Source organism: Madurella fahalii (genome assembly GCF_045866475.1).
Source record: "Madurella fahalii IFM 68171 DNA, scaffold_3, whole genome shotgun sequence".
Lineage (NCBI taxonomy): Eukaryota > Fungi > Ascomycota > Sordariomycetes > Sordariales > Madurella > Madurella fahalii.
This window is the reverse complement of record NW_027263973.1, coordinates 4309057-4330623: the sequence shown is the minus strand read 5'-3', so window position 1 is coordinate 4330623 and position 21567 is coordinate 4309057. Positions and strand designations below refer to the sequence as shown.

Here is a 21567-nt window from a genome sequence, read left to right as displayed (position 1 = left end):
AAGAAACGAAAACAGCACAAGCCATGTTTCCACCCATCCCAAAGCTGGCCGACTATGGAATCTCTCCAACTCACGGCTTCCTCCCGGACGTCCTGCCGTTGACGAGGCTCCCGGACCCCTACTATAACAAGTGGGAGGCCGTCGTTGCCAACCTTCAGGCGCTCATCCTCAGCAAGCGGCTGCGAGGGGTTGTGGATCGCCTTCCTGTGCTCTCCACCATCGGTCTGGAACACGATGCGGAATGGCGCAGAGCCTACATGCTGCTCTCCTTCATGGCCCACGGCTACATCTGGGGTGGTGATAGCCCCAGTGACCGTCTGCCGCCGCCCATTGCAGTCCCGCTGCTCAAGGTGTCGGAATACCTCGAGGTGCCGCCCGTCGCCACCTACGCGGCCGTCTGTCTCTGGAACTTCAAGCCGCTCTTCATGGATGAAGACATCGACAATCTCGAGAATCTCGCTACCCTGTGCACCTTTACTGGCGCCATTGACGAGTCATGGTTTTATCTTGTCTCAGTTGCGATGGAAGCCCGCGGGGCACCCATCATCCCCCTGATGCTGACGGCCATAGCGGCGGCCCGGGACAACGACGCGACGACAGTCACGAAGTGTCTTCATACGTTTGCCGAGCGGCTGGACGACCTCACGACTCTGCTGCAACGTATGCACGAGAGCTGCGACCCCCACATCTTCTACCACCGGATCCGACCCTTCCTGGCCGGAAGTAAGAACATGGCTGAGGCCGGGCTGCCCAATGGCGTCCTTTACGATGACGAATCCGGAAACGAGACGTACCGCCAGTACGCCGGCGGCAGCAACGCCCAGAGCAGCCTTATTCAGTTCTTTGACATCGTCCTCGGCATCGAGCATCGCCCTACAGGCGAGAAGAAGCCCAGTCATGCCGGCTCGGCCGAACGCGAGGGCCGCGCCCCGCCGCCCAAGCACAACTTCATCATGGAAATGCGCCGCTACATGCCGGGCCCCCACGCCCGCTTCCTGGGCGACGTCCAGGCCGTGGCCAATATCCGGGACTTTGTCGAGCAGAACCAACACGACCGCCCGTTGTGCGTGGCCTACGACGCCTGCCTGTCCATGCTGCGCACTCTGCGCGACAAGCATATCGCCATCGTGACGCGCTACATCGTACTGCCCAGCAAGGAGATGCGCGCTCGCAGCCGCAGCCCGGAGGTGACGCGGCGCAAGGTCAACCTCGCGACTGCATCCCGCCAGCCGCAGGGGATCGCGTTCGACGCGCACGCCGCGGCGGCGGAGCAGGATGGTGGGAAGAAGGGGAGCAACCTCAAAGGGACGGGCGGCACCGCGCTCATTTCGTTTTTGAAGCAGGCCAGGGATGAGACGGGCGAGCCGGCGATCGAGCAGTGGACGAAGCGGTTCATGAACCGGAAGCCGAAGGCCGAGGGCCAGAATGACTTCTTTGCTGGTAAGACCGATGAGGGAGCTGGTCTGCAGGTCCAGACGGACCAGATCGAGGTTAAGGGCCTCGCCGGGACCTGGACGATGGATGACGACGTTGGCGGCATTTGCAACTACTAAATAGTATATAGCGTTTAGCGGCAGCATCAACGAGTGCACAGAGCTAAGCTACAGCGAATGATAGGTATCTCACGTCTACTACTTAATTTCCTTATACTTTATCTACCACTGTGACTTATATTTTGTGTACCACTGACTGCTGCCATGACATGTGTAGGGTTGACTCGGGAATATCCCAGGAGATCCGGTGAAGAATAATTTAATCTCTATTAAATAGGTGCCACGGACATATCAAAATCTGTTTAGGGAGTTAGTACCAAATCACCTGCGAGTAGCCGGGGCTCGATGAAGTCCTTCTTGTCTGCAGAACGCCGGTTCAGTTGAACAGCACGAGCGCATCAATCCTCGAATGACCCGAAAACGCCGCCGCCGTCGCCGCCACCCCGCTGCATCCTCCGTCGGTCCCTCTCCCGCTGCCTCTTCTCGTGTCCCGCCCTAGCAGCCTTCTCCAGCTTCTGGGGGGTGGTTCCCATCAGGAAGATCCCGATCTTGGCTGCGGTGGACAGGTTGTCCGGGTCCACCCGCAGCACCTGCTTCTTCTTCTTCTTCTTCTTCTTGTCGCTGTGCCCGCTATTTCTGTGTTGCCGAACCAAGCGGGTGAAGTCGGCCGGGGGGGAGCCGCTGCTGAAGGGGTTCCCGGAGGCGGCCGACCGAGCCCTGGAGAAGTCCGCGCCGCCGCGCGAACCTGCTGGCCCCGAGCCCCTCCCGGAGGCGAAGCTGGCCGGGGAGACCGAGAAGGGAGCATCCCCGGCGCGTGAGGGATGGCGCGAAGACACGGCGGACAAGGAGGACATGGCGGAGGCTCTGCTTCGGCTCCTGCTAACAACACCGCCCTGACCGGAAGGCATGTTGAAGCTGCCTGCCATATTATTACCGCTGTGTGCGCTGCTTCTTACGCACCTGCTGTTCATACTGTTGTTGGAAGGCATGTTGACGGAAGGCATGTACCCGCTGTTCCCGCCGCGCCCGCTGTTCCGGTTGACGGTATGGGTGGACGACAGGTTGCTGGAAGACATGTTGCCCGAATTGTAGTTGTCCCGCACGGAAGATACGTGTGTCAATTCACTTGCGAGTAAGGTCTGGCTATGTTCGGGTCGATGTATGTGGCTCTGGTACAGCGATATGTGCTGAGGGGATTGCGCGGTGGCCGTGGATTGTGAAGATGGCCATTCTATAAATGTTTTGCCAGCTGTGGAGTTGACGGACCGTAATGGCACAGCTGCTGTTCAAGGACTACTGACAATGGACAATGGAGGTAAAGGACAGCGGATTGTCCGCCGGTGCCATCGGAGGGGTGGTTGTTCAAGTAACAACGGACTTAGCGGGTGCTGATAAAGAAACCATGACCGGCCGACAGAGTCCAAAGTACAAGAACAACCGCAAGGTAAATCTGGATTTGGGATGAGAAAGATAATTGAAACAAAACGCAAAATCGCATAGGGGCCCTACTACTATTGCCTTCATTCGTACGCTCCTCTCGACTGGTTGGGGCTGTTATCCAGCAACATAAACCCAGATGATGAGAGACGAACATGGCAATTCACGCCACCGGGCTACGGCTTTTCAAGTTAAAGTAGCATGTCGTCCAGAATGATGGACCGCGACTTCCACAGCAAAGAGCCAACGGAGGCCGCGGTGAGTAACGGGACGCTGGCTGATCTTCCTGAGCACCAAAGCTGAAAGAGACCATGGAGGAGCTGGTCAATCTCGGAGTGAACGGCCAGGGGAGATGACTTGCGGGCACTTGTACGATCCCTTCGTGTCTAGACGGAATTCGTACATAACTGAACGCAGAGCGCAGACAGAGGGACGATGATCAGGCATTAAGATTGAGAGTGCAACCGCCAAACGCCGCCCATGATAGTGGCTCGATGATGACCTGTGCATCCGAGTAACCGTTCGGTTTAATCCATATCGTACATGGTTGTCATTCCTCTAAAACACAATTATCCGTCACAATCAACGACGTATCGTCCGCTCTCGATGACCCGGGGGGTCTCGGTGTGCCCAGTGGATTACTGCGGGCTGATGGCTGTCAGTATGCGCGTCGCAAAGGAAGACAAATCGGCACAAACCTAAGGACGAATTCGCCCCAGCCAGTAGCAAGGAATGTTACAGCAACCTATGCGGTGTCAGAAAAACTGGCAATGGATCGCAATGGGGCAGGCAACAACTCACGCCGAACATAGCGACGCTCCGTGTTATGGGGGCGTTCTCGGATACAAATAGTGCGTTGTAGGTGCCGGTGATTGGGTTCCAGGAGCGGCGCGAGCCGCCAAGGCGCTTGGGAGGCATGATGGATAGATGAGGTCGAGTGTTGGATTGACGGTCGATGTCGCCATCAAGAAAAAAGTTGAAAGCGAGGATCAGCCAAGCCAGAAATTTGGAGCGCCCCGTCGGCGGCGCACGAGCCACGGGACAGAGGCGCGCAGGGGACATTAGTGGGTCAAAGACATGTGGCGCAGACAACGGCTTAGTTAAGGGCTGGTGACTGCTCGCCCCACCCCCGCAACCCTTCAAGTCCCGAACTTCCCACCTGGAGCTGCTTATGACCGGTTTACTGGGATTCCTTTGATCTGCCTGCTTGATCCGACTCGCTCGACTCTCCACCGACTTTTTGCGCAGAAAATGCAATGTGCTTCTGAACTACTGGATCCTTTGCGCGTAAACGAATTCGAAAATGGATGAGAATCCGATGTCCCCGACGACCGGTGCAGGCGGTTTCATGGTGCCTTCGCTGCCATCCCCCGCGCCGAGTACAACGTCAACAATAAGATCTGTCTCTGGCCTGCCACACCCCCGCCGCAACGCCCTTCGCCCTGGCTCTGCGAAAGAAGACAAGGTGCGGAATTTCGTTTCGGACCGCATGATGCACATCAGCCGCCGGTTCGCCAAGAAGTCCGACGCGGGGCCGCCCGGCATCGATGGTGTCCAGGGCTACAAGTCCATGGGCGAGGTATGCAAGGACCTCGAGGGTGTGATCAACATTGTCTGGTTGTCAGGAACCCGTAGGTACACTCCGAGAGCGGCACGGCAGGGCGACGGTTCGCTAACCTCCTCTCTAGCCAGCCTCCAGGTTCCCTACCTTCTAAACATCGCTGGCGAGTTCAACACGTTCGTTGTGGCCTTTCCGCCATCGCCAACAGCAACCTTTGCAATACTCAAAAAACTCGACCACTGTTTTGCCAGTCTCCTCGTGGGCGAAGATATCGAATCCCACGAACCGCTGCCGGGATTTGAGAACGGCTTGAGGAGCGGGATGGATATTACAGACATGGTGCGCTGTAAGAGCATTGTGGAGCAAGCACGCGTCTTGGTTGTGGACGTCATGAACAAAGAGCCGGTTCCCGAAGATGAGGACGGCGACGAAGACGAGGAGCAGACGGGCAACGAGGCCGAGAGCGGGCCTGAGGGACCAGGTGGATTTAGCAAGGGGATCTGGGATGAGGATGAAGAGCGCTTATACATGGATGTAGCGCGTGTTTATGAGAACACGCTAGTTAAGCTCGGGGAGAGGCTTGGCGCAGGTGTCGAGGCTATACAGATCTCTGAGGATTAAGGCGCATACTGGGAACAGCTCAAGCTCGGGCATGACACTTAAACGCGTCTTTTTCCACCTCAGCTTGACATTGAGCACCCATAATCGTTTGTTGAAACTAGCCCGAACTAGCTAACCCCGCCACAACCTTCTGCGGCAAGGAATGCCAGAAACAGCACTGGAATTCTCAAACATTTGTGTAATCAGATGCAACAAGCCCGTCTGGCCAGCTTGATGTTCCAAGAGATCTTCGAATATTGCCTAAAAGTCGCTTTTCAGAGTCGCTACGTTGTGAAGGAAATCACCGAGAGGTATAACATGGTGGTGGCAAAGTGTAGCGAGGCTGACCACCTCAATGCGTTAATGTCATGCCCTGCGAACGACCGGAAGCCGCTCACGAGGTTACCAGGGCGGCCCTGATGCATTGGGCCCGTCCGCACGTTTTACGCAGTGGCCGAGCCTTATTTGTGATTGTCCATCCGACGTAAGTTCCGATCAATGGGTTGCTTTCCCTGTCGTTCCCTCTTTGCTTTGTTCCGATCTTGCAGACCTCCCGATGCTAACCGAGCTTCAGCATCATGTGTAAAGATCGAGCGGCTCGTGTTCTACCCAAAGAACATGAAGCGACCAGTGCATCCATGCTGGGTCGAGCACAATTGCCTGATGCCGCATGTCGCCATCCTCGCTATGCTGGGCTGTGAAGAAGTTGTGGTGCTGGATCCAAATGCACACGGAGGATGTCAAGTCTCAGCCCCCATGTTCCATGTTCATCCGACCGATGGTGAGTCTGGCATGCCACGTCATTCAGCAGGGAAAACCGGAGGAACTTCTCATTGGATCCATCGTCTTGGGTCTACGCCCCAGGTTGAGGCACGGTTCGGAGGAGTAAAGGGTCTCTTGTGTCTTAAGTAGGGAGAGTTCTTGGCAGCCCGGATGGCTGTTGTGACTGCGGCGAAGCAAGGCCTGTCGATGTTGGTCGAGGAGATTAACAATTTAGCAGACTGATAGTCATTCCTAATCCTATCTACGGTAGACCTTCAAGTGACTAGAAAACATGGGAAAATTAGAGTTGGTCTAGCATAACGACCAGGATAAGAATGTGACTAAGGGTGATCCTGGGAAGCTTCGACAGCGGCGAAAGGGACGATGGGACAGTGTTGTGAGGATCCGCTTCCGCCAGCAAGGGATGATTAAGGAGATACTAAAGGACACCGCCAAGCAAGTATCACAGTGGCCTGATATTGCAGTAAGATTGATGGGAACTTGGCCTGACATTGCTGTTGTTGCAAGGCATCCTCTTCGATGCCAGAATGATGGTTCTGACTTGTATTATGTCATGTACTGGACTGGGTAAAGGAAGGGGGGAGGGAGGGGGGGCAGATTTCCGGGTCACAACACTGGATGAGGGGTTCAAGCGCAATCGTAGACAACGGTGGGTGCAACGTACTGGACCTTCTTCAGAAATCCCGTGATAGGAGGGACATTCTACGCAATAAGCAATGCCATTTTCATTCTTTCAATAGTATGAATCGGGAAGTCTGTAGGTTCCGCGAACATTTGTGTAACAATACTACTCGCTGCTGATTCCAAAGAGTGCTGATGTTGTCATCTTAAAAGTCGGCATTTAACAATCAAGGCGAGTAAATGAGAACCGAGCCAAATGCCGAGACGTGTGCCTGCGCCTCGCGGAAGCTATAAGGTACCTTACTTAACTCGGTAGGCTATATAAATTCTCAGGCGTTGTTATTAATCACGCGGTTGGCTGCGGCGGCATGACACCCTTCTCCAAGCCGAGTTCGGCCGCGGTGCGCATCAACTGAGTTTCGTGCCGAATGCCAGATGAACAGTCTCGTCTTTGTTCATGACGCCGGACAGATACGCGACACAATCTCTCCCATGTGGTCAATCAACGTTGCTGTTTCGCTCGGAGCCAGGCCGCCTTATTTACCCTGGAACACCAGGGGTGGGACCAGCATCGACTATTAGACCGAATTGACAGTCTCAAGATCAACATGGCTCCCCGCAATATCGTCGGCTCCAATTCCGGACCTGGGAATCTCGGCTGATCAATGTCCGCGATCTATGCTTGGCCGCCTTGGCGAACCACCCGGTTGCAACCCTAAGCCATCGCCTCTGCCATGCACCTAAGCCGAGATCTCGCTTGGCCCCGTCCCTTGCAGGTGGTTCCGCGCCGGAAACCCGGGCCCTCTGCCCGTATCGCCTCCTTTCCGTCAGGCCCTTCCCCAACGGCTGGCAGCCCGAGTGTTCCCCAAAGCCAAGGCGCACCAATCGCGGCTCGCAAATGTTGGCTCCGGAGCCGCGTGCCGTGTGAGGGACCACGATCGAAGGCTAGCGACAAATGCGGAGAAGGTCGGCTGAAAGATGGGGATAGGTGAGGGACGCATATATGGGATGGGATTTTCCTCCCCCCGAGGCCATGGTCCTCTTCTGTGTGGTTCCCTGTCCTCCTTACCCGTCAGTCTCGACAAGAACGAGTGGCACAGTCTCGACACCATGGCTCGCAATCTTTCCCTGCTCGGCGTGACCACCCTCCTCCTGGGACTGGCCAATGGCCAGAAGCCCGGCGAGACCCCCGAGGTACACCCTAAGCTGACGACCTACCGTTGCTCCAAGAGCGACGGGTGCAAGGCGCAGACCAACTACATCGTCCTGGATTCCCTGTCGCACCCCGTCCACCAGGCGTCCAACACGCACAACTGTGGCAACTGGGGCAGCAAGCCCAACGAGACGGCCTGCCCGGACGCCGAGACGTGCGCGCAGAACTGCATCATGGAGGGCATCGAGGACTACAGCCAGTACGGCGTGACCACCGACGGCGACGCGCTGCGTCTGCAGCAGATTCTCAATCGCCGGGTTGTGTCGCCCCGTGTCTACCTCCTCGACGAGACGGAGCACAAGTACGAGATGATGAAGCTGACGGGCAACGAGTTCACCTTTGACGTGGACGCCACCAAGCTGCCCTGCGGCATGAACAGCGCGCTGTACCTCTCTGAGATGGAAGTCACAGGAGCCCAGAGCGAGCTAAACCCCGGCGGTGCCTATTACGGCACGGGTTACTGCGATGCGCAGTGCTTCGTCACGCCTTTCATCAACGGCGTCGTATGTTTTTTCTTTCCTACCGCACTCCATTTTCCGCCCTCCCCACCCCACCCCCGTGTTCGAACGATGCTAACCAACGATTATCATACAGGGCAACATCGAAGGCCGCGGCTCCTGCTGCAACGAGATGGACATCTGGGAGGCCAACTCGCGCGCCACGCACGTTGCTCCCCACACATGCAACCAGACGGGCTTGTACCTCTGCGAGGGCGCCGAGTGCGAGTTTGACGGCGTCTGCGACAAGAACGGCTGCGCCTGGAACCCGTGGCGCGTCAACGTCACCGACTACTACGGCAACAGCGACGCCTTCAAGGTCGACACGCGCCGGCCGTTCACCGTCATCACCCAGTTCCCGGCCGGCGAGGACGGCAAGCTGGAGAAGATCCACCGCATGTATATGCAGGACGGCAAGCTCATCGAGGCGCACACGGTCGACGCGCCGGGCCTGCCCAAGGTGAACGCGCTGAACGACGAGTTCTGCGAGGCGACGGGCGCCGCGAGGTATCTGGACCTCGGCGGCACCGTGGGCATGGGCGAGGCCATGACCCGCGGCATGGTGCTGGCGATGAGCATCTGGTGGGACGAGGGCGGCAACATGAACTGGCTGGACAGCGGCGAGGCCGGCCCCTGCAATGCTACCGAGGGCAACCCCTCTGTGATCACGCAGATTGAGCCCAACCCGGAGGTCACTTACAGCAATATGCGCTGGGGCGAAATCGGGTCGACCTACGAGACGGAGCCTGTTAAGTGCAAGAGCAAGCGTAAGGCGAAGTTCTAGAAGGTTAGTTAGGTCAGGGGTAGAGAAAAGGGGCTGTGTAAGGTACACAGTAGTCTGGTTTTGGACATATAAGCGATACTGCTAATATATTGGTGCCGTGCTCGCCTGCTGATATTTGTCCCGTGACTGTCTCATAGTCATCAGTGCCCGTCGGTTGACGATTTTTATTCGCTCTGGCTACCGATCTTGGCCTTAGTACACTACCTTGTGGCGCAAGAAGGAACATTTGGAATCGTATTAGTAGGCTTTGCATACGTAACGATGCTATTATTATTATTATTTCTTTGAAGTATTTTGATTATCCGTACTCATCATTGGCGTAAAGTTGACAAATCTCGTCTTCCATCGTCACGCGAGAGGTGAATGGGTCGAGGCGGAAGCCGGGCACATCCAAACCAGGAGGTGAAAGGGAGGTCAGATTGTGGCAATAACTCAATGGGTTACGCTTCTCAAGGACAGCTGAGCTATGTAATGGAAGATTCAGGAAGATTTGAATGGTCCCAAAGCTTGATTGTTCTGTAATCCCGTCAGCACTCGCCGCCGTATGCTGCTCGGGATCAGTAAGCGACTGGTTCGGTGTGGCCAGTGGAGGTCAGTTGGTGTCTTTGCACACCGAGTGTAGCTTCGCCCTTTAAACTCGAAAGACTATAAAGTCAACGACTTTTCCTACAGATAGTTCCTATATCACCATCAGCTACAAATCAAGGACTTGACTTCTTTGTTTATTAAACATCACCTGCTTATTTTTATCACGAGAACCTTCCAAAACCATCAACATGGGTTTCACCTTCTACTCAGGCCCCTCGTCCAACTTCCCTCCCATGAGCGAGTGGAAATCTTTTGAGGAAATCTTCAATATTAACAAGCCGGCCATGCTCGCCACCGGTGACACGGGCGAGGACGTTGGCCGCATCTGGAATGCCGTGCTCGAGTGTGCCAAGATTGGCGTCGAGGAGCGCGTCATTTTCGCCATCATCATGCAGGAGAGCACCGGTAACGTCGGGGTCCAGACCACCTTCAACGGCGACGGGCATGCCACGGCCGGCTTGATGCAGGCCGACGGCAGCCCGGGCTTTCCTGGCCAGCACGGGCTCTCTCAGGTTTGTAAGATGTCCTGATTTGGAGCTCACTGTATCTGACATGGAAACAGGACCAAATCACCAGTATGGTCCAAGCTGGCACCAACCACTTCAAGCAGAACCTGATTCAGTTCGGTAATGCCGACAATGCCGACACCATCTACAAGGCCTTGCGCGCCTACAACTCTGGTTCCGTTGACCCTTCGAATCTCAGCAATGGGCTCGGGGCTACGGACAGCTACGTTAGCGACATTGCCAACCGTCTGCTTGGCCGTACCCCTTGAATGTTGATGTACAGTACACTATGGGCTACTAAGATGGATTCGCGGAATGATATGGTCGGTGGAGACGTGGAGTGCGGTGAGGTATTAGGCATTGGAGCCTATGTTCGTTCTTTTGGATACTAGTATAGAATGTGTAACAATCTGCAGGCATTACGGGGGGCCCCTCAACATATAGAGATGTTCTCAAACTCGAATCCCGGCCGCTGTAGTGTCTCCCCGTTCATTAGTCCATGCACATAGCACGTCCCAACCAACCGAAAGTCCCCACGAAACTCGTCGCCGTCGGTTCTACGCAGCAGCATTGGAAAACGGCAACCCTGCACGATCCATACTTCGTCCCCAGGCCGGGCAACGGGCGGCACGTTGGCAAAGTAATTGCCCCACGTCACGGCAGGCGTCACGCCCATGCCCACCATACTGCCCAGCTCTTGAAGGTACAGGTCCATCATGCCCGGTGCCTTCTCCATAAGTTGTGCCACGAGCTCCTCGGAGCAATTGTTTTTTGCCAAAATCACGTCACGGACGTCTTCTAGTGTCTGAAAACCTTCGGGGAGGAACATGAGTACCCGTAACAATGCAAAGGCGCTGACTAGGGCCTCTTTGGACGGATTCGGCATCCCTCTGTAGGTACAAAGCGTCAGGGCGGCGGCATCTTCGGCATCCTCGCCGGTGGCATACGGCTCAGTCCAGCCAGCATGACCCGTCGAGAGATCCCTCCGGAGGAATAACACAAACCCACGACGCAAGTACTCCAAGGTGGCCCAGAGCCCTTGGCGTCCGCCATCGACAACATCTTGCCAACTGCTCGCCAGCTCCTGGACGGTGTCCACCCGGCAGGCTTTGACGGTGATGATATTGGGCAAGTTGGAGTCTATATGGGCGGCGAACTCGGTTCCGCCGGCTGCCTTGTGTATGGTATCCTCTAGCGTCAAATCCAATAAAGCGCTGTTGCCCTGTGTGGCGTCCTCGGCCCATGATGGCAGTTCCGGCTTCATCTGCCGCCAGAGACCAGCACGCATAAACATCTCGGCTGCGCCCTCTTTCCGTATCAACACCCTTGCGAACCGCTGGACGATCTCATGGTCGGGCGCTGTGTAGTCGGGCCGGAGCTCTGGGTGCTCTTCCACGTCTATATCCGACGATATCTTGAGCAGTGCAAAATACCGATCCCTCCCCAACGTCGCGTGCGACAAACGAAAATAATGCAACAGCGAAGCCAGTGTTGGATTCCCATAGTAGCGCATCATCCTCCCATTCGACAAGGATGAAAGGTGGCTGACAAACTGCCTCCCACTCTCGGTCCGCTGCAGTGCCCGGAGACATCGGATCCAGGCCATGCAGATGAAGTTCGTCATCCCCGCCATCCGGCCCAGATCACCGTTGAGCACGTCTCGGACGATGACCGGAATTCCCTCGTACTTGACGCAAGAAGCCATCAGATGCCTCCAGTTGGCCTCATTCCGCCCGCACAACATGACCACCTGGCGGGCGAGCACAAACTCCTGCACGATCCAGACCCGCCGGAACCACGGCCGGTCAAAGAAGCGCAGCACGGCGAGTCGCTCGTCGTCGGTGAAATCCAACGCCCCAGCACCACCACCACCATCCCCCTGTCCCTCGCCACCCCCCTCCCGCGGACCAGCGGCATCGCCCAACTCAACCTCGTCCTCGAGCCCCAGCGCCCTCGCCGTCTCAGCCGGCGTCAGCGCCCGCCCAAACCCCGTCTTATCTGCCCCAGCCCTGATCCCAGCCCGCCAATACCGCTCCATGATCCGCAAAGCCCGCGCCATGCCGTAGGCCTCCCGCCCCTCCCGGTCCCCCTCCCCGCCCTCGTCCTCATCCTCGTCCTCTCCGAGGTCGGCAATCACCCGCTCCGCCGCCCGGTAGATGACGTCCATCATGCCGACCTGGACGGCCTTCTCGGCCGGGTCGCCCTGGTTGATGCACACGGCGTCGACCCACAGGACGCGGGGCGCGTCGGGGCGGCGGATGCGCGCGAGCAGCGACGAGAGCGACGCCGTGATCGGGATGGCCGTGCCGTCGGCGAGGTGCAGGGCCGCCGGCGTCGCCGGGTCGCCCCAGGCGTACGAGAGGGCTTCGAAGCGGGCTGTCGCGTCCCTGTAGTCGTCATCCCCCTGCGCCGCGGCGTCGGTGGTGGTGGGGAGGGGTGGGTGGAGCGGCACGGTGAGCACGCTGGCGGTCAGGGCCGCGGTGGGGTCTGTGGAGGGGTGCAGCTCTAGCAGGCGGATGTGGGAGGCTGGGAGGGGGCGGTATTGGTAGGGGGCCATGATCTGTCTAGGAGGCGCCGCTGTCGTGGCGTTAGGGTGATGCTTTGGTTTCGGTTGTATTTGGGGGACGAAGAGTTGCCGCCCGTATGGAGTTGATGGGCGAGTATTTAATAATTGGAGGCCGAGAGGTGCTCATAGGCGAGCGATATGTCCGAGATGGGTTAGGTCTAATGCGGCTGAACCTGAGGATGCCTCGGTTGCAGACACTATCAAACGCCACCGCTATCCCAGGCTGGCATCCTTTTGGCCTTGTAAGAACTGGTTACGCTGCGTGCCGCTTTGACGGTAGGGGTGTAAGCTGCAGCCAATGAGAATGGCATGACGATAGGAGTAACAGCTGAGAATGGTGGTCGACTTTTGGATTACACCACGCCTCAGACTACATCTCAGCCTACTATAACACCGGGTATTGGGCATCTCTAACCTCTGAGGTCTTACCATGAAATGGCCACGTTCTCCACGTTGAACTTCGCGGACCTGGTGCTGTTCTCATAGATTATGGCATGGGGGTTTCCCGTTCAAGCATCAGCGTTAAAAATCTAACGACGTGTACCACCCTACTGTGACGAACGTACTGTACTGTACATTGTCCAATGGTCAAGTCTCTAGGTGAAGCGTGTGGGGCAAACGATTTTACGCCAAGGACGGATGTGAACTGTCACCTCTGTGGCGCAACGCCTACCTAACCACGGCCCGTTGTATGCTAATTTGTAGGCTAAGACATCTTTATCTGTGAATTGCGTTGCTGGAGCGTTTGAGACGCAGAAATTCCCCGTTTTCGGGGAGATGAGAAAGCTCTAAGAGACCATAATCAATCAGGGCTTGCATTGTTTTGGAGATAGACGCAAACAGCTTGATGGTTGGCCGAAGGATAAGTGACCTCGAGGATATTGATGGCCACATCGGCTCGTATTGTGCATTCAAGTTCTTCCCGCCTCGGCTTCGGGGTAACCGGCCTACTAGCATAAGAACGGCAGACACAACTGACAAAAGTCCCCAAGTACCAAACGATGGATGGCTCGAGAACCCTGTCTTTTACTTGGTCGACCCCAATCCCCCGCTGCATTGACCCCACCCGACCCGAGCCAGATCTGGGAGACGCTCCGCACTTTGGGGATGGTCCCCGCATCTCCATCGGGACCCTTGGCGGAACGGCATCGAATCTGGAAATTCGGAAGACGGCTCCGGAGGACAGCAATGCACTTTCTGCCATTGGAGCCGCATGATCCATCTAAATATCGGCCGAGACGGTCAATCTCGGCGGCCATGGACTTGACGCTCAGCTTCTTGTTGGAACCAGTTCCCTCTTCCTCCTCCTCCCACCTCCTTGGCGGTGGTTGAGTGCCACAGACGACTCCGAGGAAGAACCAATCTCCTTCTCACCTTTACCTGTATTTTTTTCATTCTTTTTTTCCCGTTCGATCCCGAACGCGACCGCCACCGACCGCCACCATGAAGTTCGAAGCCCTCCTCACGTTCGCCCTCCTCACGGGCGCCGCCACAGCCATCGGCCCGTCCTCCCCCAAGAGCCCTCCCCGGCTCCGCGGCAAGCGCGAAAAGATGGAGAACTGGAAGTGGTCCAACCCCTTCGAGTCGCCGCTCCACAAGAAATTCGACGCCGCCTGTGAGGTCGAGCGCCTCTTCAAAGCCGAGGAGTACCTCCTCGACGACTTGTCCGAGAGCGGCCCCGGCGGCCTGCTCGCCTACCGCGACGCCCTCAAGCAGGTGTTTGCGATGCGCGAATACCCCGGCAGCTGGGACGGCATCGACCCGCACGGCTACGACCGCAACTTGCTCATGATGGGGTACGACGAGATGCCGCTCAAGGTGAGGGAGTGGATCGAGGAGCAGGAGAGGACCGACGGCCCTGGAAAGGGGCTGTTTGCCGTGTACAACAGGCCGATGACTGGGACGAGGGCGCTGCATACTATCAAGATCCCCGCCGAGACGCCCGTCAGCGAGGAGTGGCGGGCGAAGGATGACAGGAGAGTGGCGCTATTCGCGCCGGGAGCCCTGTACGAGGTGCTGCCGCTCTGGGTAGCCGAGGGGAGCGGGTGCGAGGGTAGGGCTTCCACGCTGCTACGTTTTCAAAAGCTTGCACGCTGATAACGGCCATAGACTCCCTCCTTGACACATCCAAGTACAGCGCAAAGCTGGCTGATGGCGGCGTTGTCGCCTACCCGATCAACTGGACCTGGGCCAAGAGGGGACAGGGCAAGCGCGACATCGAGTTCCGCGTCAAGGCCCAAGTGCTGAAGCTGAAGCCGGGTGAGAACGCGGTGGAAGATGCGGAGGAGGTCGTTGAAAAGACGGAAGCCGAGAAAGTTGACAAGACTGAGACGGCGAGCGATAATGACAAGACTGAAAAGGTGGAGAAGGCGGAAGACGCGGAAAAGCCCGCCAGCACCAAGGAAGCTGATAAGACCGAGAAGGACGAGAAGGATGAGCTATGAAAGCCTCGTTCGAATCGCCGGTTTAGCGGGTAGGACGGCAAGGGACGACCAGAAAAGAAAAAGTCATAGACTCTATGCACATGTATAATATCTCCTTTGTCATCATTGAGACTCGCGGCTTTGTTTGAGGCCCGTTCCGTCCACCACTGCACTTGCAGAAGCTTCCGCGAGCGGTATCTGAGGAGCAGTTGCCGCAGCGTCTCCATGCATCACGCATCGATCTCGTCTCCGAGTATGGATGCGACGAGAGTTGCAGACCGTGGCTTGAGCTGCCTTGAATTATTTACTGGTGGCGGCGGGAATTTATCAGCCATCGGAGGACCAAGAGGTTGTAATCGATTGCCGACTGTTGAACTGGAGCAACGCGGACAAATTACAATCCGTCGCTCGGTTTGGGTATGGGGAGGCATGTAATCTTACTTTGATTCTTCCTCTTCTGGTTTGGTTGGTCGATTGTGGGGGATACGATTTCGACGATGGAGCGGAAGAAAATGCGCCTAGCAGCAGTCTGGTTTGTCAATTGCGAGGGCGTCCGTAACTTGATTTCATCGAGAATGATGGATACAGGGGCTACTCAGCGAATCAACCTTAAGCTCCCGCTGAATGCTGACCTGGGATCGTCTACGTCGGTACCCCGCACCTCCTCCCGTCTAGCTGGAATTATCTATCACGTCGACATCCCTGAGCAACCAACAACTCCAGGGAATCTTCCCATTGTATCGTGGCCGTGGCGCGGATACTACTCTCCCCATAAGCGTTCGTCCGGCCGGCGTCATGTTCTACACGCTTCCCCAGGAAGTTTTTGAGTTGGTCATTCGTGGGTTTCGTCTCACCCTGACCGAGACATAACGCTTGATCGCTAATCAATCTCGGCTGGAAGTTGGCGTACGAGGATGTCAAGTCACTTTCAAGCGTCTCCAAACCCCTTCACTCGGCGCTTGCAAACAAGATATGGAAGGGCATCTGCGTCGACCTAGGCCGCGGGAAAGCAACGCACCGGCTGGACTCGGAGCCCATGATGCGGTGCGCCGCCGCCCTCCAGCATGCTACGCCTGCTATTCGCCACGCCACTCAGTTGACCTTCCGGTCCGAATTATATATAGACTCTTACGACGACGTGCCGTGTCCTGATACTCTCGCGAGACATCATGAACTTGCCTCACCGGAAACTGAGAGCGTTGGGGAGTTAAGGACATTTCACTTCAGCCGTCTTTGCCACGCGGCGACGTCCATTGTCAGATCTTTGAGCCAAGGCCAGTTGGTCGGCTTCAGGTAATTACACATCACGTACTCCCTCCCAACCTGCAAAGAGGCCATGTCCAAGCTGACGATATAGTTGGGATCTGGGGGCTTGTGTCCCGTCTGATCTGATACAAGCACTAGCCGAGAGTCAACCACGCATCCCATCTCTCCGTTTCATCACTGGCCGGGCGTGTCCGGGTGCTCTCGGGGAGACCCTAAGCTCGCTAGACGTGTCGTCTTTCCGTGGGCTCATGTGCATCTCCTGGCGAAGTCCCTCATCCCGGCGGCCGGCGGCTCTCTCAGACATGATTCGAAACAACCGTGGCGGCCTTCAGGAGTTAGAGCTGGATTTCGGGTATGGGCAGGATTTGCTACGAATGTCAACGTCTCCTGATGGCTGGACAGACCAGGAGAGTCTCGCTTGGTTGGAGGGAATGCAGAGGCAATTTAGAGGGTCGCCGGACGATGCGAGTCTTCTCGACATCCTCGCGCCGGGCGGCATCCACAAGGTTCCCAACCCCATCCTCCCATCGCTTCGCATCCTCTCACTTACCGGAGTCGACCTCGGGTGGCGGAGCGATGGCGTGTTTATAGGACCGGATAAATTGACCCAGGTTATCGATTTTGGCGCGCTAGAGTCACTTACACTCCGACAGTGCTTTCGCTGGGACGAGTTCCTGCAGGTGCTTGCACGCTCCGGACGGCCAATAAGGCTCAAGGCACTCGAGGTAAAGTGCGCCGACGAGCTGCACGGGTATCGCGTGCTGGCCGAGTTCCTGGGGTGTTTTAAGGGACTTCAACATCTCTTCGTAAACGTCGCGGCCAGCAGCCGGTTTGATCACCTTTGGCGCGGCATCGCCCAACACAATGACACGCTCAAGAGGCTCGTCTATCACACGAGGCTCTCTACGGGGATTTTCCGTCAAACCATCGGGACCGGCTTCCTCAACGATTCGGTCGACCACGGCATTCCAGATCTAGGCTTTCAAACCCAAGACCTCGACCCAGCCGTCAACCCCCTTACGACGCTGAATCTAGAGTGCCTAGGGTTGCCGTCCCGCGCGAGCTCCCTGGTAAGTAATGGGTCTTGCTTGATGAGTTGGTCGGGTTTACCAACGATCCATATCTAGCAGGTGCTTCTGAAACCTTATGCATCCAAGTCTACGCTCAAGGTGCTGCATATTCGACAGACTGGCCTTAGCAAGATGAACCATGGGTCCATGGCGATGGTTCTACCACGGAGCAGGTTAGCGAGGCAGACGATGATTCTGCACAGGACCGAGAGGGGTGAGGAAGACGAGGGATTGGATTATGAAGACACCTGGGTCAAAAGCGCGGACCATCAGGTTCTACAAGGAATCCTGAACCCCTCGCTTCACCGCCTTGCTGAGTGGGCTTTTGGGCCGCAGGGCATTCCATCGCTACAACTCATCGCTTTTGGCGATTTCGCCTACAGGAGGAACGGGTGGAGCCTGCACAACATCTTCGTGTGCCGGAGTGCGGACAAGGGAAGCGGTGATCGCGCTTATCGCGTCTTTGGCGCGCGAGACAAGGAACACGAAGACGAGTGGGCGCCCATTGTCGCGCCGTATTGGCCTTTTCTAGAGGCTTGCCCCGTTGGCCCATTGCTTAGAGGTCTCAAACGCACGCCCTGGGAATTTTGACAGCCGGGATCGCTGGGATTGGGCGGGCCGGCGAAACATGGCTGCTGGGAATTGTCGGCCTGGTCAAACATCGGCTGCAATCAATTAGTTGGCTTAGGCCAGGGACCTGTAGGTAAGATATTCAAATTCATCCAATGATTCCGGGGGGGTTACGTACAGGATAGGGGTCAATACTATTGCCATTTCTTCGGTACCCTGATTGCACGGTTCGTCGCATATTCCCAGCTGTGACGTAAACTAGACGTCAACTTTGGAGCACTGCCGATCAACCACATCCGGGGGTCGATAAAACAATAAATCCGTAACAACGGGAGCCTAAGTACGGCCATTGCAACAAGTGAATTTAACCTTTGCCATCTTGATTAGCCATCCGCTGCATTCTCTGTGCAGCGTTACTACCTGGGAACACTGAACTCACCGCCAAGGGTACTACTCCCGTCGCTTACCGCCGGGACGCAAGATGCTCTCCCAACGCCTTGTCACTTCGCTGCGGCCAGCATTGCGACATTCGTCCAATGCCCTCAGCAAGCCATGTAATCCCGCTCTCAGAACCCTCTCGACTACACCAGCCCTGCCCGCCAAAGGCTCGCAAGGCCAGTCCCAGCACAGCCCAAAGATCATGCTCGAGGATGAGAAAGCATTCGGATTTATTCGGCACAATGCTCGCCTTCCCAAGCCCCGGAAGGTCGGCGTCACCGAGATCCGCGGGCCGTACTACTCGGCCATGGGCAAGCGATACCTGCAGGATGTTCTAGAGACGTGAGTAAGAACCAATTCCTCGTCAACGCATCACCTGGCTAACAGATCCCCCAGCATGGGCCACCACGTCGACGGCCTGAAATTCGCAGGCGGTTCCTTCTCGCTGTTTCCCGAGGACAAGCTGCGCGAGCTAATTGAGCTCGCTCACGAGCACGGCGTTTACGTGTCCACGGTATGTCACCACCGTTAGCTTGCTTACCTTATCCTCGCCATCATACCGATAGGTGCTCACAGTTCCCGCTCACACCGGGGAAAAACAGGGCGGCTGGATCGAGCACGTCCTCACCCAATCTGACCCCTCGACCGCCATCCCCCGCTACCTCAAGCAATGCAAATCGCTCGGCTTCGATGTCATCGAAATCTCGTGCGGCTTCCTCTCGCTCCCGCCGGACGACTGGCTCCGCCTGGTGGATAAAGTCCACTCCGAGGGCCTGATCGCCAAGCCCGAGATCGGCATCCAGTTCGGCGCCGGCGGGGACACCGCTGCGGCCGAGCTGGAGGCCCTCGGCGGGGGTACCTCGGACCCCTCGAAAGTGGTCAACCTGGGCAAGCGGTTCATCGAGGAGTGCGGAGTTGAGAGGATCATGATCGAGAGCGAAGGGGTCACCGAGAACGTGAAGAATTGGAGGACGGATGTGATCCAGACTATTCTGAAGGGCTTGCCGGCTGAGAAGGTGATGTTTGAGGCGGCCGAGCCGAAGGTTTTTAACTGGTATGTGAGGGAGTTTGGGGCGGACGTGAACTTGTTCGTGGACCACTCCCAGATTGTGCAGCTGAGTTGTTTGAGGGAGGGGATCTGGGGAATGTCGGATACCTTTGGAAAGGTGGTAACCTTTCGGTAAGGAGTAAGGTACTTATCTTTATATGTGATCGAAGGAGATCACGCATTGTGATTTGTCTGCATGTGCCGCTGTCTTTGCTTCATGAACCTCCTAAGTACAATCAACATTTCCCATGACTCACGCAGAGCAGAAATGTACTGTATGAACTCGTGATGATGGTATAGAAATATTTAATCCATAGCCAATATGTCACACAACTGTCAAAGCAACCTTTGACAGTTGAAAGGGTGTAGTTCGATCCGAAGTTCGTCCCCCGCGTGAGATTGAGTAATTCATGCTCTAGCGGTTAATGACGGGCATAGCAATCACACTTGGTTTCCAATTGGCTTCATCTCAGTTTCGGATACATCCCGTGGACCTTGGGAACCACGATAATGAAAGCGAATTTGTGGCACGGGTTTCTTCATCTCAAACTGCGTTCCTTGTCTTCAGCTGTCTTCCACCCCCCCATGCGGCCAACTGAAACGTTGATACGGCTCGATGACGTGTCGATGCACTGTCACGCCCGTTGTTGACAATCACCCCATATTTGCAAGTGTCTCCGCATGAGCAGACTGCCGAACGCCGGAGACCGTCAAGGTGCTTGGTTGATGAGTATATAGTCCTCCGTCCCCCAGCAGTTTCCCTTCTCTCGTTCAGCAATCTTTCTCTAATCAACTTGCAACGACATCAAAGGCCTTCCCCCGGAGTGACACTCATGTCCCGTTCTCCGTGATAGCACAAACTTTCCCCGTCCCTACCCCCGGCAGCTTATCCTACAATTTTTACCTACTGCGTCACCTAGGCAACTACTCTTCATAAGCACATGATACTTTGTTAGAGGGTCAGTAATCAGCCCTCATTCTCCTCTCGAGCCAACGGGCAGGTTTTATGCCACACAAATATATACATTCCGTCCGCATTTATATACAATGCCCATCACCATCGACGCCACCGAAGCCTCCGGGATCGTCAACTCAGCGAGATGTGGCGATCTCCCAGGACATCCAGATGCGGGTTACGAGACTCGCGGAGATCTTCAGAGTCTCTAACGGAGAGGTCTTGACGGCGGCCCAGGACGAGGCATCTAACACGGTCTTACATGCTGCGTCTGAAATCGGATTCACAAGTATGAGATCAAAACTCAGACAGGAATTGCGGTCGATTCTCCCTAACATTCTAGATGTCCTTGCTTGAACATTGAGTCGATCCAATTTTCCCAACCAACAGCAGCTATGGACAAGGTTTCTCAATCTCCGCAACGACAACGGTGAGACAGCGGTGATCTGCGCGGCAGTTCGCCGTCCACGATCTTCGGCGCCGGGAGACATGCCGCTCCACATCGCCGCCCGCATCGAGAACACCTACATCTGCAGGTGCCTTGTCCGCTACGGTGCGCCGATGACCGAATGCAACGTTGCCGGCGACGCGCCGATCCACATCGCCGTGCGTACTGGGAACGGAGCTCTCGTCTCCTATCTCATTGACCCCGGTAGCCCAATAGACATCAGAAACACACGGACCGAGGACACACCGCTGCACATAGCGGTCCAGGAAGGAGACATCGACATACTGGAAGGCCTCTTCGCGAGAGGAGCGGATGTGACGTTGCGGAATGGGCAAGGGACCTCACCGTACGAGCTGGCTTGCTATTCTGGGAGAGTGGAGGTACAAGCGGCGTTCCTCAATTTTGGGAGGTGGTAGGCGGAAGGGATCAGGGAATTGGGAGTGGGGGAATATGGACAAATGCTGTCGTCACGCAATACCATTTGGCGACTACGGAGCGGACGTTGGGTTTAATTTGGAACACAGGTTACAAGCGGATGGAGTCAGGGGCTTAGGACTTAGTAATTGGCTGGGGGTTGGGTTAAAGGTGATAGGCGGAAGATAATTATGCAATACACACTGCTGTCTGCAAAGGTTACTCTGTTTGGATGGAATGTCTTGATGGAGCGATCACATATCGGAGGCATTTCCAGGGTGTGGCG

General features: G+C 56.2%; 10 protein-coding genes across 10 annotated transcripts; 8 read left to right on the top strand and 2 right to left on the bottom strand.

The window, feature by feature from the left end:
- Nucleotides 1-23: 23 nt before the first annotated feature.
- Nucleotides 24-1553, top strand: BNA2 (Indoleamine 2,3-dioxygenase; the record flags this gene model as incomplete). The annotated part of the gene is made up of 1 exon (XM_071062104.1): nt 24-1553. The coding sequence occupies one exon, from the start codon at nt 24-26 to the stop codon at nt 1551-1553; it is 1530 nt and encodes a 509-aa protein (XP_070918205.1).
- Nucleotides 1554-1891: 338 nt separating this feature from the next.
- Nucleotides 1892-2569, bottom strand: MFIFM68171_06683 (uncharacterized protein; the record flags this gene model as incomplete). The annotated part of the gene is made up of 2 exons (XM_071062103.1): nt 1892-2369; nt 2454-2569. The coding sequence occupies 2 exons, from the start codon at nt 2567-2569 to the stop codon at nt 1892-1894; spliced, it is 594 nt and encodes a 197-aa protein (XP_070918204.1).
- Nucleotides 2570-4233: 1664 nt separating this feature from the next.
- On the top strand, nt 4234-5112 carry MFIFM68171_06682 (uncharacterized protein; the record flags this gene model as incomplete). Its single annotated transcript, XM_071062102.1, has 2 exons — nt 4234-4561; nt 4619-5112. 2 exons carry the CDS (start codon nt 4234-4236, stop codon nt 5110-5112), a joined length of 822 nt encoding a protein of 273 aa, XP_070918203.1.
- Nucleotides 5113-7605: 2493 nt separating this feature from the next.
- Nucleotides 7606-8989, top strand: EG1 (Endoglucanase EG-1; the record flags this gene model as incomplete). The annotated part of the gene is made up of 2 exons (XM_071062101.1): nt 7606-8211; nt 8303-8989. 2 exons carry the CDS (start codon nt 7606-7608, stop codon nt 8987-8989), a joined length of 1293 nt encoding a protein of 430 aa, XP_070918202.1.
- A 776-nt stretch (nt 8990-9765) lies between these two features.
- Nucleotides 9766-10352, top strand: MFIFM68171_06680 (uncharacterized protein; the record flags this gene model as incomplete). The annotated part of the gene is made up of 2 exons (XM_071062100.1): nt 9766-10089; nt 10140-10352. The coding sequence occupies 2 exons, from the start codon at nt 9766-9768 to the stop codon at nt 10350-10352; spliced, it is 537 nt and encodes a 178-aa protein (XP_070918201.1).
- Nucleotides 10353-10516: 164 nt separating this feature from the next.
- Nucleotides 10517-12640, bottom strand: MFIFM68171_06679 (uncharacterized protein; the record flags this gene model as incomplete). Its single annotated transcript, XM_071062099.1, has 1 exon — nt 10517-12640. The coding sequence occupies one exon, from the start codon at nt 12638-12640 to the stop codon at nt 10517-10519; it is 2124 nt and encodes a 707-aa protein (XP_070918200.1).
- Nucleotides 12641-14092: 1452 nt separating this feature from the next.
- MFIFM68171_06678 (uncharacterized protein) lies at nt 14093-15093 on the top strand (the record flags this gene model as incomplete). Its single annotated transcript, XM_071062098.1, has 2 exons — nt 14093-14702; nt 14759-15093. 2 exons carry the CDS (start codon nt 14093-14095, stop codon nt 15091-15093), a joined length of 945 nt encoding a protein of 314 aa, XP_070918199.1.
- A 774-nt stretch (nt 15094-15867) lies between these two features.
- MFIFM68171_06677 (uncharacterized protein) lies at nt 15868-17999 on the top strand (the record flags this gene model as incomplete). The annotated part of the gene is made up of 4 exons (XM_071062097.1): nt 15868-15903; nt 15974-16365; nt 16430-17408; nt 17466-17999. 4 exons carry the CDS (start codon nt 15868-15870, stop codon nt 17997-17999), a joined length of 1941 nt encoding a protein of 646 aa, XP_070918198.1.
- A 460-nt stretch (nt 18000-18459) lies between these two features.
- On the top strand, nt 18460-19600 carry MFIFM68171_06676 (uncharacterized protein; the record flags this gene model as incomplete). Its single annotated transcript, XM_071062096.1, has 3 exons — nt 18460-18758; nt 18813-18930; nt 19019-19600. 3 exons carry the CDS (start codon nt 18460-18462, stop codon nt 19598-19600), a joined length of 999 nt encoding a protein of 332 aa, XP_070918197.1.
- A 1308-nt stretch (nt 19601-20908) lies between these two features.
- Nucleotides 20909-21283, top strand: MFIFM68171_06675 (uncharacterized protein; the record flags this gene model as incomplete). Its single annotated transcript, XM_071062095.1, has 1 exon — nt 20909-21283. The coding sequence occupies one exon, from the start codon at nt 20909-20911 to the stop codon at nt 21281-21283; it is 375 nt and encodes a 124-aa protein (XP_070918196.1).
- Between the last annotated feature and the right edge of the window lie 284 nt (nt 21284-21567).